The sequence below is a fragment of the Gadus chalcogrammus genome, chromosome 15 (assembly GCF_026213295.1).
Source record: "Gadus chalcogrammus isolate NIFS_2021 chromosome 15, NIFS_Gcha_1.0, whole genome shotgun sequence".
NCBI lineage: Eukaryota > Metazoa > Chordata > Actinopteri > Gadiformes > Gadidae > Gadus > Gadus chalcogrammus.
Window position 1 is genome coordinate 28,510,248 of NC_079426.1, and position 15,947 is coordinate 28,526,194.

The 15,947-nt window shown below is 42.9% G+C and overlaps 1 protein-coding gene across 1 annotated transcript in view; it reads left to right on the forward strand.

The window, feature by feature from the left end:
- Window positions 1-547: 547 nt before the first annotated feature.
- Window positions 548-15,947, forward strand: part of LOC130404253 (piezo-type mechanosensitive ion channel component 1-like) — a 99,558-nt gene continuing 84,158 nt past the window's right edge. The window contains 1 exon segment of the mRNA XM_056608894.1: window positions 548-1,180. Within this exon segment, the coding sequence (XP_056464869.1) occupies window positions 1,117-1,180 (64 nt within the window). The 5' untranslated portion in view covers window positions 548-1,116.

The following is a 15,947-nucleotide window of genomic DNA, read 5'->3' on the forward strand; positions in this document are numbered from 1 at the left end:
GTTGTAAAATATCTACTCTGAAGCGTAGGGGGAGCTGTGTAGAGAAAAGTGTGAGCGCAAACCGAAGAAAACAGCGAAGAAATGGCCGATCCTGCATAGTGGGCCTTATTAAAAATTATTTACAACCTCGGTTTATAGGCTACTACAGTGCTCACCGTATTTTCTGCAGGAAATGCATTTTCTAGTTTGTATCGTTCCACAAATCCACAGATTCATAGTTTCAAGTCATCCCTCTCTTCTCAGACGTCCCAGTGGTGGTTAATACTGGCGAGCTGTAGGTTACAGGACGCCCCGCAGTGTTATTGGTGGTATACTGACTGGGTTACAGGCTCAAACCATACCGGTGAACTAAGTATGCACACGTAATATGTAGCTCTCTCCTGACACCACACACACACACACACACACACACACACACACACACACACACACACACACACACACACACACACCCCATAGGAATACTAGGATTATGTTTTTACACGTTTTGCCTACAATGCTTTTTTGAGTCAATATGTGAAGAAAATCCCTTTCATGCAATGGGTCTGCTACAAAAACAGTGTTTCTGTAGTGTTTGTGCAGCAGCAGGGAGGTGGCATGGCGTCAGTAGAGCAGGGTGTCACAGAGAGAAGGTCCGCAGCAGCAGCAGCAGCACACAGAGGGCTTGTTGAATCATAGTTTCCACTCTGGAACATCAGGAGGAACGCCTTGAGGAGAACACACACACGCAGGCAGGCTCAGGCTGGGGCGGACCCACGGACTAACTTGGTTTTAAAATCTAAAGCATATAGATTGAGCTGCTTAATTTTATTTCAAAGAATGGTTCTAATTCAAGTGACACCAAAGAAAGAAGTGTATTGAACACTTCCAACTTTTTCACAAACTTTTTACGCAGTTCCGATCTACGATGACCGCACCGGGGAGTAAATGTGTTATCGTTCACCCGGACTGTTTATCAACTAGTTGAACCGACGATTGATGTTTTATTTTTAAACATGTAGTGCACTACATATTATTGTACGGTTTATTGGAGGATTGGCCCGCAGTGTGTAACGAGTTGTTGGTCCGCCTCTGAAGGCTTCGTGACGGCTCTGTGCCGAAGCACGGCTCCTCAACATGGAGCTCCAGCTGGTCATAGGCTTCTTCTACTGTATGATCCTACCTGCAGTGCTTCTGACAGGTAAGACTGGACATGGTTTTATAATGTAACTACATTGATGCACTCAGACCAGGCAAGAACGTTCAATATTCAAATACTGTAGTTCAAAAAGGTACAGTCCATTTATGTGAAACGCCTGTGTTCACACACACACACACACACACACACACACACACACACACACACACACACACACACACACACACACACACACACACACACACACACACCAAGACACCCACACACACGTCATATTTCAGGGTTCTGCCTCCTGCTTTTGTTCTATCATGTCTATCATGATATATTGCAATCAGCCTTGTTCATACTCAAAATATGTAGAGAGGGGGAGAGCAAGAGAGAGAGAGAGATATCCTGGTATGTTGCTAAGCCAGTGAGACATTTCTTGACTTGATGTGAGAAGTGATCAGGATGACATCTCCCCGGTTTTAGTGTACGATTTCTGTGGGAAATGTGTGCTGGTTGATCTCAGCCGATGAGAAAACCAGAGATGAAACACAAAATATGACCACACTGTCAATTCAAAATATGATCACACTGAGTGTCAATTCATTTTTGTCATGTTCTCTTCAGCATCTGCTGCCTATTTCAATTCAAGAGAGCAGACTGTGCCTTTAACAGTTAAACAAATGTACCTTTATGGGTACATCTATATTTCCGATAAGCCCTAATTTAAGGGAAAGTCCATGACAAAGAACAAAACAATTACAATTTGATGTATGGGTTAAGGTCATTGCTGAATATATGGTCTTACGTTGAATGTGCTTTTGTTTTCCTCCTCTTCTCTTGCCAGTGTTACATGTTTCCAAAAGTGTGGATATCTTGGTGTCATGTGCGAGGGCTCATGTGCCCAGGGGCGGGGTTGTTTTAACTGGGCCTCCAGGTCTCAGGCATTACAAGTTCAACCTGAAGCTAGTTGAGAAAGTCTTTACCCTCAGAACACCAAGGATTTACAAGAGAGGCAGTACGCTATCCAACTAGCCATAAATTATCTCAAGTGCCACCCACTGATTAGGTCAACACCACCCTTTTTTAACTGCTTACAGCTAGATGTATTTGTTGTGTGTGTGTGTGTGTGTGTGTGTGTGTGTGTGTGTGTGTGTGTGTGTGTGTGTGTGTGTGTGTGTGTGTGTGTGTGTGTGTGTGTGTGTGTGTGTGTGTGTGTGTGTGTGTGTGTGTGAGTGATAGTGTGTGTGCCAACACACAGGCACACACGTGCGTGTGGGGAGGTTAGACAAAAACAGGAAAGCATGTCAATTCAGATTCACCAGTTGCTAACACACACACACACACACACACACACACACACACAGAATGGAACATTTCTGGGCTTATTGTTGTTGGACCAGTTGTCGTCATAATGACTGACAAAAGCAACAATGGTTATGGTAACATCAAGTCTGCTAACACATAGCTTAGTATGATCTCGTTAATATTTATTTTGTACTAGTCCGGAATAGTTTTTACAGAACATTAAACAGAGTTACGGCTTAACTTTTTCCATAGCTCCACTGTAATCCCAAAATAACCACGTTGGTTGCCAAGATTTGAACTGCTTTACCGTAATTGTCTACAGCTTTACTTTCCAAATGAGAAGATAATAATTTGTAGGCATTCAAACCCTCTCTACTTTACTCTATTTAATATTTAGTTAAAGTGGTTTGCTGTGTGTGTCTGTGTCATTGGCACACTGTATAGGCTCATATTGTTCAAAGTCAATTTCAAATTACCTCTCTATATCTAAGTTGATAGTTGGTAAGGCGTGTAGTATGTCCATTGTGCAATGCCCGTAAATCGGTTGGTTCAACAAGCATAATGGTTTATAGCACATTATGGCCTCGAAAACTCTCATCACGAAAGCGACTTCCTTCCTCCGATCAAATTCACATTTTGAGTCATGATCATATTTCTTATGTTCATTGTATTGTATCCCTTCTCAACACATACGTTACATATTATTGCCTCAGACAAACTATTATTATTCCATGATCACAGCGACAATATATTTTCTTTCAATTCAAAAAAGTAGACCTATCTAGTGAGAGCAGACTAAAGCAGTGAACAACTGCAATCTGTTGCACTGTGCTGTTTTAAGTGATAAAGAACGTCCGCACGTTGTAAAGAGCGGGTTTATTTCTATGGCCTTGGAAATATGTAAAATGCTAATTGTTTTGAAATATTTCCACGCAAAACCATTCCTAGCCCTTGCAATAGGGCTTGAACATTGTGAATTCACTTCACATTGACCGCCTCTATTCCGAAGCGTTGGAGAATAGGAATGTATTTGGTAATAAGGTTTTTTGGTTATTGTTGGGCAATTACTTGGGAAATCATTAGTCATTATAGGGAGAAATTGTTAGGTTTGAAACATGGTAAAACCAAAAATGTATTAGCCACAGTTACGGTATATTTACTTTTATTTATGATTTTACTGCAAATATCTGAAGATTGCGGAGTATCAGCAACATAAATCTCATGATATGTTCTGATCGACCAGCCATATGATTATTAAACATGATTTGCAGCATTATCTTTAGCAATGAAAACAGGTAGACCACAGTCTACGTCTCCCATTCTTGGAGATTGTTCAAACCATGTACTGTATGTGGTTCTCAAACCTGCAACCTGTTAATGTTTGCACATATCAGCGGGGATCTTTCAAAAATGCCCCTAAGTGTAAAAAAGCTCAAGCCCAAATCACACATCTCTGTTTCAGAGCCGTGTTGCTGCTCAGAGACCGTACACGTCCCGTTGGATGATACATGAAGATATAGGTATATTAGTATATATATTAATCTCTCTGGGACTTGGAGTCCTCTGAGAGCCTAGCGAGGTGTCACACAACACTGCATGGGTCTCGGCTTGAACACATTGCTTATTGTATCGAGAGACATTCTAAATTCTAGAACCGTTGTTGAATCTAGATACTTATCTTGTGTAAATGTGGTATGTATGTATGTATGTATGTATGTATGTATGTATGTATGTATGTATGTATGTATGTATGTATGTATGTATGTATGTATGTATGTATGCATGTGTATATGTGTATATATATATATATATCTCTAGATCAGGCCTATTCAACTAGCGGCCCGCGGGCCGAATACGGCCCATCTTACATTTTTTCTGGCCCGCAAGATGTTGCCTGCCTTTAATAAATAAATAAATAAATAATACAAATTATGAATCATATTACACTGTGTATTACACACGCGGGCCGTGACTTTTACCACGAGGCCCTAGTCCCCATTAGCGTCAACAGCGAGGGTATTCTCAGGATTTTGAAAATAATCTTTTCTTTTATTTTATTTTTTACCCAGAGACAGCGCAGGGAAATTATCTGATTGGATAAGGGCTCTAATACATATATTGTCGCGCTGGAGGCAACGCAACTGAAGGAAAAACAAATAAATACTTATTTAGACTTATGTGAACACACTTATTAAAATAGATAGAATGAATAAAAAATATATATATATTAAAAGGTATAAATTATATATTTTATAGAAATAATGTATTGTTCTGAAAGAATTATATAAAGAATTATACGGCAACAGGATTACATCAGCTCTGTCTGCAACTGCCAACGGCTCAGTCAAGGTCACATTGCATTCTATGCTTGCAGACCACGGAGAAACTCACTGCAGCTAGGCTAACAACAGCTCCAAGATGTCTCTTTCCAAGCCAAAAAAAAGGAAGGTTGATGGTTAAAATCGCCAATTCAAAAGCGAATGGACTGAAAAATATTTATTTACTTTGCCATCCGCCGCAAGTAGTAAACCGATGTGTTTAGTGTGCAACAAAGCCGTTTCCGTGATTAAGGAATACAATGTGAAGAGGCACTACCACTCAAATCACGGCTCGTTTGCTTCCAGTTATTCCCCGGGCTCGGAGGAACGGAGAAAGAAATTACAGGTGCTGCAAGCATCGTTTGAACGGAGTCAAATGGCTCTTGGTCAGTTTTGCACGGAACAACAGAGAGCCATGATAGCATCCCTGCGTGTAGCCTGGACTCTAACCAGACAGAAGAGGCCCTTTACCGACACGGACACCGTTAAAGACTGCATGCTTGCTGTCATTGATGAAGTGGTTATTGACCAAAAAGTAAAAGAGAGCGTCACTTCAGCCATTAAAAAAGAGTGGAATTACTGGCAAAAGATGTGTCGGGGAAGCTTTTTGAAAACGTTCGAAAAGCGGAATATAAATATCGATCGCTGTGGACGAATCAACTGATTGTACCGACATGGCGCAGCTTTGCATTTACGTGAGGTTTTTCGATGGAGTGAGATTTCGGGAAGAACTTCTTGGGCTTATTCCGCTGGAGGGACACACTACAGGTGAAGTGATTTTTCAAAAGATAGTGTCATTTTTTAATGAACATGAACTGGATTTACAAAAGGTGTGCCTGTTGGTTACTGATGGCGCTCCGGCTATGATCGGCAGAGTTCAGGGGCTGGTGGCGCGGCTATCAGCCATAGCCCCGCATATGCAGTATTTGCACTGCATTGTTCATCAATCGGTGCTGTGTGCTAAACTCAGTGGTGATTTGAAAAACACCATGGACACCGTCATGAGCATTGTGGATTTCATCCGGTCAACCTCCAGCCTACAACATCGCCTGTTTCTTCCGCTGCTTGCGGACACGTTCGCCGATCACACTGATTTGCTCGTACATAACGACGTGAGATGGCTGAGCAAGGGAAAAGTTTTGGATCGTTTCTGTGAGCTCCGCCAGGAGATTGTGTCTTTCCTTCGCACATGTAAACACAAACGAGCAGCGAACCTATTGGAGGGCATGTTGGATGAACGGTTTATGGCAGAAGTCTACTTTCTGTGTGACATTTTTGGACACATGAACACTTTGAATCTCGAACTGCAGGGGCGGGGGAAAGTCGATCACTGATCTGGTTGAGAGACTTTGTGCCTTCAAGACCAAGCTGTCGATCTTCTAAACAGACCTGATCACAAAAAAACTGCTGCACTTCCCACAACTCTGTGCATTCATGAGCCCATCGCCACGGGGAGAAATAACGCCTGTCCAACCCTGTCTCGTCAAAATTACGTTCCCAGAGAACTATTCGGCATTCTCAATTACGTTTGTCATAAAACGTATTTTGTCCGCGATTACGTTTTATTGAACGTATTGCAAATACGTTCGTCCTCAGCCTATTTTTTGCCATTCATTAACCTCTAGGATTATGTTTGGTTGAAACGTATCCCAGATAGGTTAAATGTCAACGTATAGCACATTATTGTCATTAAGGCATATCTCCCTTTCAGGGAACGTTTCATTTAACGTATTTTGTCTGAAAAACGTATCTTGGCTGTGGATACGTGTTATTGAACATATCGCAAATACGTTCGTTGTCAACCTATTTTTTGCCATTCATTTACCTCTAGGATTATGTTTGGTTGAAACGTATTCCAAATATGTTAAATGTCAACGTATAGCACATTATTGTCATTAAGGCATATTTCCCTTTCGGGAAACGTTTCATTTAACGTTATTTTGTCCCTGATTACGTCTTATTGAACATATTGCAAATAGGTTCGTTCTCAACATTTTTGTTGTTATTTATTTAAGCTACCTCTTGGATTACAGGCTACATTTAATTGAAACGTATCCTTAATAGGCTACGTTAAATTTCGATAACACATTATTGTCAGCATATAGGCATAGGTCTACCTCTCGGGGAAGCGTACGTTTGATTGTAATGTTAATAGTCCAACGTTATATCAACATGTCACAAGAGGAGAAATTAGCTGCTGACGGGGTAACTGTAGGAGCAGGGGTTGCTTTGTTGATTTCTTTATCTAGGGCTATAGCTGTGGTCAAAGCGGGAAGTGTGCGTTGTCTGGGCGGCTGCCTGAACTGAGCTGCAGGAAATTATGTTCACACGTTTCTTCATTCATTCATGAAGGCTATACCGGTGAACGGTGACGTCAGACTCACGCCCACCGACAAACCAATCAATGTCCAGTATCAGCCTGTCCACTCGGAAAATACGACCACGTAGGTGGTTTGTTCCGCCACAGATTACGACCCATTGGAATTTATCCAAAACGAGCGAACGAGGCCCTCTACATGTGCGGGGAACACTTTCTCATCAAAATGACGTTCCCAGAGAACTATTCGGCATTCTCAATTACATTTGTCTAAAAAACGTTTTTTGTCCGTGATTACGTTTTATTGAACATATTGTAATGACCTCGCCGGTGAAATAACGATGTCGAGTCATTAGTAATTGAAGGAACTTTTAATGGACCAAAACCAGGTCACTGAAACCCGTAACCAACGGCAGAAATCCCACCCAAAACAAACCCCGGTTACCCCGGCAACCCCCAACACGGTCTCACTCACGTGCAGGCCCCCACCCTCGTGTTCTTCCAAGGCCCTCCCCCAGCTGACCTAATGATTCGCCCTCACACTGATTGACAAGAAGAACATTACAATACATGCACAGTTGCACACAGACAACCCAGTCGCCAAGAAAAAACGTCAGTGGTGTACGTTTCCATGAACACTGGATACGTAGCATTTCAACGTAAAAAATAGCGTGTTATACCTACAGTATCCACGTGTGCCGCTGTGGAGGCGGGTTTCGGGGTTTGGGTTTCACGGCTTTCGCGGCAAATTGTGGACACGATTGTTTAGGGGGGGGGGGGGGGAGACTGTTGTTGACCGGGGAGGGGGGGGGGGGGAGACACGTTTGTTGAGGGGGGACGACGACACACGATTGTGGGGGGGGGGGACGACGACGACACGTTAGTTGAAGGGGGGGGGGGGGGGGACACGTTTGTTGAGGGGGGGTGAGACACGTTTGTAGGGGGGGGGCACGCTCGACAACGAGAGTTGGTTTTTATTGAACGCTCGACAACGAGAGTTGGTTTTTATTGAACGAGACTTCAACACGGAACAGCTGCGCGAAACGATGGTCACGTCACTCTCGGTGACGGTGTCGACAATAATGAACACACGGACAATGTTAATAGAACAACACACAACCACATAACATCCCGAACCCATTAACCCCACTTAATCCTAACAACAAAACAAGTTAACAAAAGCCCCATTTGTCAACTGAGAACCCCAATTCCCAGAATCCCCCGCGGCTCCGGAACACGGCGTAGCTTATATTAATCTTTATTATCTGAATGGGAAATGCAATATTTTAGGACAGATACACCATTAAACGCGTTTCTAATGACATTTCTAGCGAGAAATTTACATTTTCCTTACATAATCTTCAGTCAGTGAATGTGTATGATCTTTATTAATCTTTATTATCTGAATGGGAAATGCAATATTTTAGGACCGATTCACCGTTAAACGTGTTTCTAATGACATTTCTAGCGAGAAATATACTTTTTAATTGCATAATCTTCAGTCAGTGATTGTGTCTGATCTTTAGTTTTATAGTTATTAGGAGTTGATCGGCTCGCTCGCATGTTTCAACGACGTCAGGTTGCTTTCGCTAAACTAGCAGCTCACGTGCTTCCTGCGTTTGTGTTATTAAACTGTTACTTTATGTAACTTTTAATGATATCATCTTGTTAGAAACACGTATATCTGAGAGCCAACCCAGTCGCCAAAAACATACCTACGTTGACAGTGTACGTTTCGTGAACACTGGATTACGTCGCATTTCAACATAAAATAGCGTGTTATACACACACACACACGCACGCACATGCACAGACACACACACACACAAGCACACACAAGCACACACACGCACGCACAGACACACAGACACAGACACACACACACACACACACACACACACACACGCACACACGCACACGGTGCATTTCGCTGCTAAAACAACAACAAAAAAATATTCCCTCAAATATTATTACTTTCAAAACGTTGGCCAAAATGGCCAATAATATCTTTTTTTTTTGGGATGCTTCCAGGACATTTTGGGTGGATTTTGAACGGTATGTGGGGGGCACGTTTTTTGCAGGACCTGGCAACCCTGCGCTGTTGCCCGAGATCTGGATCCACCCCGGCGTGGTGCTGTCTCCTTTTGACCTTTTGACCCCAGACTTCTGGGGGAATAGCTGAATCAATTCATTAGTCAATCAGAAGCATGTAAATATCTTTCCGGTGGGGTAAGAGGACGAACAAGGTGTCCTTCAGCATCTACGCTTCCAGGCGATTGCAACGGTGCCACACATGAGCATATTCGAACATGTTTAATGGTAGTAATTAGCTGTCGAAATTGGAGGCCTTAATCAATACTGAGCAGCTATTGATTTGCTTCCCGATAAAGATTTGTCACAAATGACATGTTATTTAGCATCTACACGTTGAGCTGAGTCCAATGACACCAAGAACGACACTCTAGCTAATGGTAACATGTATTTAACATGGTACACCTAGGTCTAGGACATGATCTCGGTGTAGCAAGAGGCCGAGCTTGATCTCATTGGACTCAGCTTAACGTGTAGATGCTAATTAACATGTAATTTGTCAAAAATCTCCATCGGGAAGCAAATCTATAGCTGGTCATTATTGATAAAGGCCTCCAAAATCGACAGCTAATTACTACCCCGAAACATATTCAAATATGATCATGTGTGGCACTGTTGCAATCGTCTCGAAACGTAGATGTCAAAGGACACCTTGTTTGCTCTGTTGCACCACCGGGAACATATTTTCATACTTCTAATGGATTGATTCATATTTTAAGGTTCTCGGAGTGAGACTTTAAGTGGCTGCAGCAGAAGTGTTGAGACGAAAGATGATATCAAGAGATTTATAGAATATTCCCATTCACATTATGATTCTTCGTCGTAACATCCGACCAAACATCCTTCACATTCACAGAGCGAAGATTATGAAAGTCCAGGCTCAGCAAGTGCTCCATCTCGTTGCACCTGCACCCAGCGGCTCACTTGCAAGATTTTGGCCTGAAGATCTTCCCAGACCAACACCCTAGCCATCCAACATGCATATCTGAGAATCAGGCCTCTCTTTAATAATGACATAAAGTTATGAGAGAAACACACATTAACTTTTTGTTATCTCATAAGCGGCGTGGTGCCGGCTCCTTTTGACCTTTTGACCCCCGACTTCAAAAACGTGGCCACAGGCCAGCTGTGTCTACACACCTTTAGCCACAAATGTACACCTCCATCCCACAAAAAATGGGGACTAGAAACTAACCTCTGTCTTATGTACATTTACTGTACTGTTGGAGGTCACGCCCCTTTGCCGACCTTTTCGAGATAGCTAGGGATGCTAAAATGTTTACACACATTTCCCGGGGCCCCGTGTACGACATATCCGAGATTTGGAGTTCTAGCCCTTAGAGAAAAAAAGTTTTCCCAAATGGAGTGTCATTTGGACAAAGCCCCTCAGAAGTGTAGCCTGCAAGACCTAATAGTTCAGAATGTGGTGGAAAAACAGTTTTTGAGATAGGAAGGTCCTACCGCCCTGAAATTTTAATACCTTATTCTAGGGCCTAACTGGGACCTCCGCACCGAAACTTGGCCCGGTCGGACCCCGAGGGGAGGAAGGGGGGGCCCTTCCTGCCCGAGACTTGGCCCGGTCAGACCCCGAGGGCAGGCCCCCCCTTCCTGCCCTCGGGGTCCGACCGGGCCAAGTTTCGGTGCGGGGGTCCCAGTTAGGCCCTAGAATATGGTATTCAAATTTCAGGGCGGTAGGACCTTCCTATCACAAAAACTTTTTTTCCACCACATTCTGAACCATTAGGTCTCGCAGGCAACACTTCTGAAGGGGCTTTGTCCAAATGACAGTCCATTTGGGAAAACTTTTTTTCTCTATGGGCTAGAACTACAAATCTTGCATATGTCGTTCTCGGGGCCCCGGGAAATGTGTGTCAACATTTTAGCATCCCTAGCTATCTCGAAAAGGCTGGAAAAGGGGCGTGACCTCCAACAGTACAGTCAATGTATATAAGACAGAGGTTAGTTTCTAGGCCCTATTTTTTGCGGGATGGAGGTGTACATTTGTGGCTTAATGTGTGTAGACACAGCTGGCCTGTGGCCACGTCTTTGAAGTCTGGGGTCAAAAGGTCAAAAGGAGCCGGCACCACGCCGCTTATGAGATAACAAAAAGTGAATCTGTATTTCTCTCATTACATTTTGTCATTATTGAAGAGAGGCCTGATTCTCAGATATGCATATTGGACTGTTAGGGTATAGGTCTGGGAAGAACTTCAGGCCAAAATCTTGCAAGCGAGCCGCTGGGTGCAGGTGCAACGAGATGGAGCACTTGCTGAGCCTGGACTTTCATAATCTTCGCTCTGTGAATGTAAAGGATGTTTGGTCGGAGGTTACGACGAAGAATCATAATGTGAATGGGAATATTCTATAAATCTCTTGATATCATCTTTCGTCTCAACACTTCTGCTGCAGCCACTTAAAGTCTCACTCCGAGAACCTTAAAATATGAATCAATCCATTAGAAGTATGAAAATATGTTCCCGGTGGTGCAACAGAGCAAACAAGGTGTCCTTTGACATCTACGTTTCGAGACGATTGCAACAGTGCCACACATGATCATATTTGAATATGTTTCGGGGTAGTAATTAGCTGTCGATTTTGGAGGCCTTTATCAATAATGACCAGCTATAGATTTGCTTCCCGATGGAGATTTTTGACAAATTACATGTTAATTAGCATCTACACGTTAAGCTGAGTCCAATGAGATCAAGCTCGGCCTCTTGCTACACCGAGATCATGTCCTAGACCTAGGTGTACCATGTCAAATACATGTTACCATTAGCTAGAGTGTCGTTCTTGGTGTCATTGGACTCAGCTCAACGTGTAGATGCTAAATAACATGTCATTTGTGACAAATCTTTATCGGGAAGCAAATCAATAGCTGCTCAGTATTGATTAAGGCCTCCAATTTCGACAGCTAATTACTACCATTAAACATGTTCGAATATGCTCATGTGTGGCACCGTTGCAATCGCCTGGAAGCGTAGATGCTGAAGGACACCTTGTTCGTCCTCTTACCCCACCGGAAAGATATTTACATGCTTCTGATTGACTAATGAATTGATTCAGCTATTCCCCCAGAAGTCTGGGGTCAAAAGGTCAAAAGGAGACAGCACCACGCCGGGGTGGATCCAGATCTCGGGCAACAGCGCAGGGTTGCCAGGTCCTGCAAAAAACGTGCCCCCCACATACCGTTCAAAATCCACCCAAAATGTCCTGGAAGCATCCCAAAAAAAAAAGATATTATTGGCCATTTTGGCCAACGTTTTGAAAGTAATAATATTTGAGGGAATATTTTTTTGTTGTTGTTTTAGCAGCGAAATGCACCGTGTGCGTGTGTGCGTGTGTGTGTGTGTGTGTGTGTCTGTGTCTGTGTCTGTGTGTCTGTGCGTGCGTGTGTGTGCTTGTGTGTGCTTGTGTGTGTGTGTGTCTGTGCATGTGCGTGCGTGTGTGTGTGTGTATAACACGCTATTTTATGTTGAAATGCGACGTAATCCAGTGTTCACGAAACGTACACTGTCAACGTAGGTATGTTTTTGGCGACTGGGTTGGCTCTCAGATATACGTGTTTCTAACAAGATGATATCATTAAAAGTTACATAAAGTAACAGTTTAATAACACAAACGCAGGAAGCACGTGAGCTGCTAGTTTAGCGAAAGCAACCTGACGTCGTTGAAACATGCGAGCGAGCCGATCAACTCCTAATAACTATAAAACTAAAGATCAGACACAATCACTGACTGAAGATTATGCAATTAAAAAGTATATTTCTCGCTAGAAATGTCATTAGAAACACGTTTAACGGTGAATCGGTCCTAAAATATTGCATTTCCCATTCAGATAATAAAGATTAATAAAGATCATACACATTCACTGACTGAAGATTATGTAAGGAAAATGTAAATTTCTCGCTAGAAATGTCATTAGAAACGCGTTTAATGGTGTATCTGTCCTAAAATATTGCATTTCCCATTCAGATAATAAAGATTAATATAAGCTACGCCGTGTTCCGGAGCCGCGGGGGATTCTGGGAATTGGGGTTCTCAGTTGACAAATGGGGCTTTTGTTAACTTGTTTTGTTGTTAGGATTAAGTGGGGTTAATGGGTTCGGGATGTTATGTGGTTGTGTGTTGTTCTATTAACATTGTCCGTGTGTTCATTATTGTCGACACCGTCACCGAGAGTGACGTGACCATCGTTTCGCGCAGCTGTTCCGTGTTGAAGTCTCGTTCAATAAAAACCAACTCTCGTTGTCGAGCGTTCAATAAAAACCAACTCTCGTTGTCGAGCGTGCCCCCCCCCTACAAACGGGTCTCACCCCCCCTCAACAAACGTGTCCCCCCCCCCCCCCCCTTCAACTAACGTGTCGTCGTCCCCCCCCCCCCCCCACAATCGTGTGTCGTCGTCCCCCCCTCAACAAACGTGCCCCCCCCCTCCCCGGTCAACAACAGTCTCCCCCCCCCCCCCTAAACAATCGTGTCCACAATTTGCCGCGAAAGCCGTGAAACCCAAACCCCGAAACCCGCCTCCACAGCGGCACACGTGGATACTGTAGGTATAACACGCTATTTTTTACGTTGAAATGCTACGTATCCAGTGTTCATGGAAACGTACACCACTGACGTTTTTTCTTGGCGACTGGGTTGTCTGTGTGCATGTATTGTAATGTTCTTCTTGTCAATCAGTGTGAGGGCGAATCATTAGGTCAGCTGGGGGAGGGCCTTGGAAGAACACGAGGGTGGGGGCCTGCACGTGAGTGAGACCGTGTTGGGGGTTGCCGGGGTAACCGGGGTTTGTTTTGGGTGGGATTTCTGCCGTTGGTTACGGGTTTCAGTGACCTGGTTTTGGTCCATTAAAAGTTCCTTCAATTACTAATGACTCGACATCGTTATTTCACCGGCGAGGTCATTACAATATGTTCAATAAAACGTAATCACGGACAAAAAACGTTTTTTAGACAAATGTAATTGAGAATGCCGAATAGTTCTCTGGGAACGTAATTTTGATGAGAAAGTGTTCCCCGCACATGTAGAGGGCCTCGTTCGCTCGTTTTGGATAAATTCCAATGGGTCGTAATCTGTGGCGGAACAAACCACCTACGTGGTCGTATTTTCCGAGAGGACAGGCTGATACTGGACATTGATTGGTTTGTCGGTGGGCGTGAGTCTGACGTCACCGTTCACCGGTATAGCCTTCATGAATGAATGTAGAAACGTGTGAACATAATTTCCTGCAGCTCAGTTCAGGCAGCCGCCCAGACAACGCACACTTCCCGCTTTGACCACAGCTATAGCCCTAGATAAAGAAATCAACAAAGCAACCCCTGCTCCTACAGTTACCCCGTCAGCAGCTAATTTCTCCTCTTGTGACATGTTGATATAACGTTGGACTATTAACATTACAATCAAACGTACGCTTCCCCGAGAGGTAGACCTATGCCTATATGCTGACAATAATGTGTTATCGAAATTTAACGTAGCCTATTAAGGATACGTTTCAATTAAATGTAGCCTGTAATCCAAGAGGTAGCTTAAATAAATAACAACAAAAATGTTGAGAACGAACCTATTTGCAATATGTTCAATAAGACGTAATCAGGGACAAAATAACGTTAAATGAAACGTTTCCCGAAAGGGAAATATGCCTTAATGACAATAATGTGCTATACGTTGACATTTAACATATTTGGAATACGTTTCAACCAAACATAATCCTAGAGGTAAATGAATGGCAAAAAATAGGTTGACAACGAACGTATTTGCGATATGTTCAATAACACGTATCCACAGCCAAGATACGTTTTTCAGACAAAATACGTTAAATGAAACGTTCCCTGAAAGGGAGATATGCCTTAATGACAATAATGTGCTATACGTTGACATTTAACCTATCTGGGATACGTTTCAACCAAACATAATCCTAGAGGTTAATGAATGGCAAAAAATAGGCTGAGGACGAACGTATTTGCAATACGTTCAATAAAACGTAATCGCGGACAAAATACGTTTTATGACAAACGTAATTGAGAATGCCGAATAGTTCTCTGGGAACGTAATTTTGACGAGACAGGGTTGGCCTGTCATGACAGACTGCATGACAAAATTGACAGAGAACTTCACTGAGAGATTCCAAGGCTTCAGCATTCCCATTGAGGTATTGCAGTTTGCTCGTGACCCATTTCCATCAAGCCTGATGCAGACTTCTGTGTAAAAGTAAAGGAGGTATTATCCTGTATTGATGAAGGCACATTTCAGATGGAACTGGTTGATGTGCAGTCTTGCTTTGCTTTAAAACAGCACTTGTAGTCTGAGGGTGTAGCTGACTTTTGGTGTAACCATGTTAGCCAGTATCAGTACTCAGCCTGTTGTTACAAGTCGCATCACTTATTCTGACAATGTTTGGCTCAACCTATACTTGTGAGTCTAGCTTTTCACATATGAATGCCATCAAAACAAGGGCACGTTGCTCCATGAGCAATGGGAAGCTGCATGAGTGTCTCAGGATTGGTCTTACAACGTATGAACCAAACTATGCTGAAAAAGCAAAATCAAGGCAGTGCAATTTCTCTCACTGAATATAACAGGCTCAAAATGTGTCATATGTACAGTAGTTCTGTTTTGTGATAATTCCAACAACATCGTTGAATCGTAAAAATGTGTCCAAAATATTGTTATTGTTATTATATTGTTATTATAAATGTGTCAAAAAATATTTTGAATAAAAATTGCAATTGCAATACGTCTTACAAGTTTATTCCATTTAGCACTATATATATTAAGTTAACACTGCTTT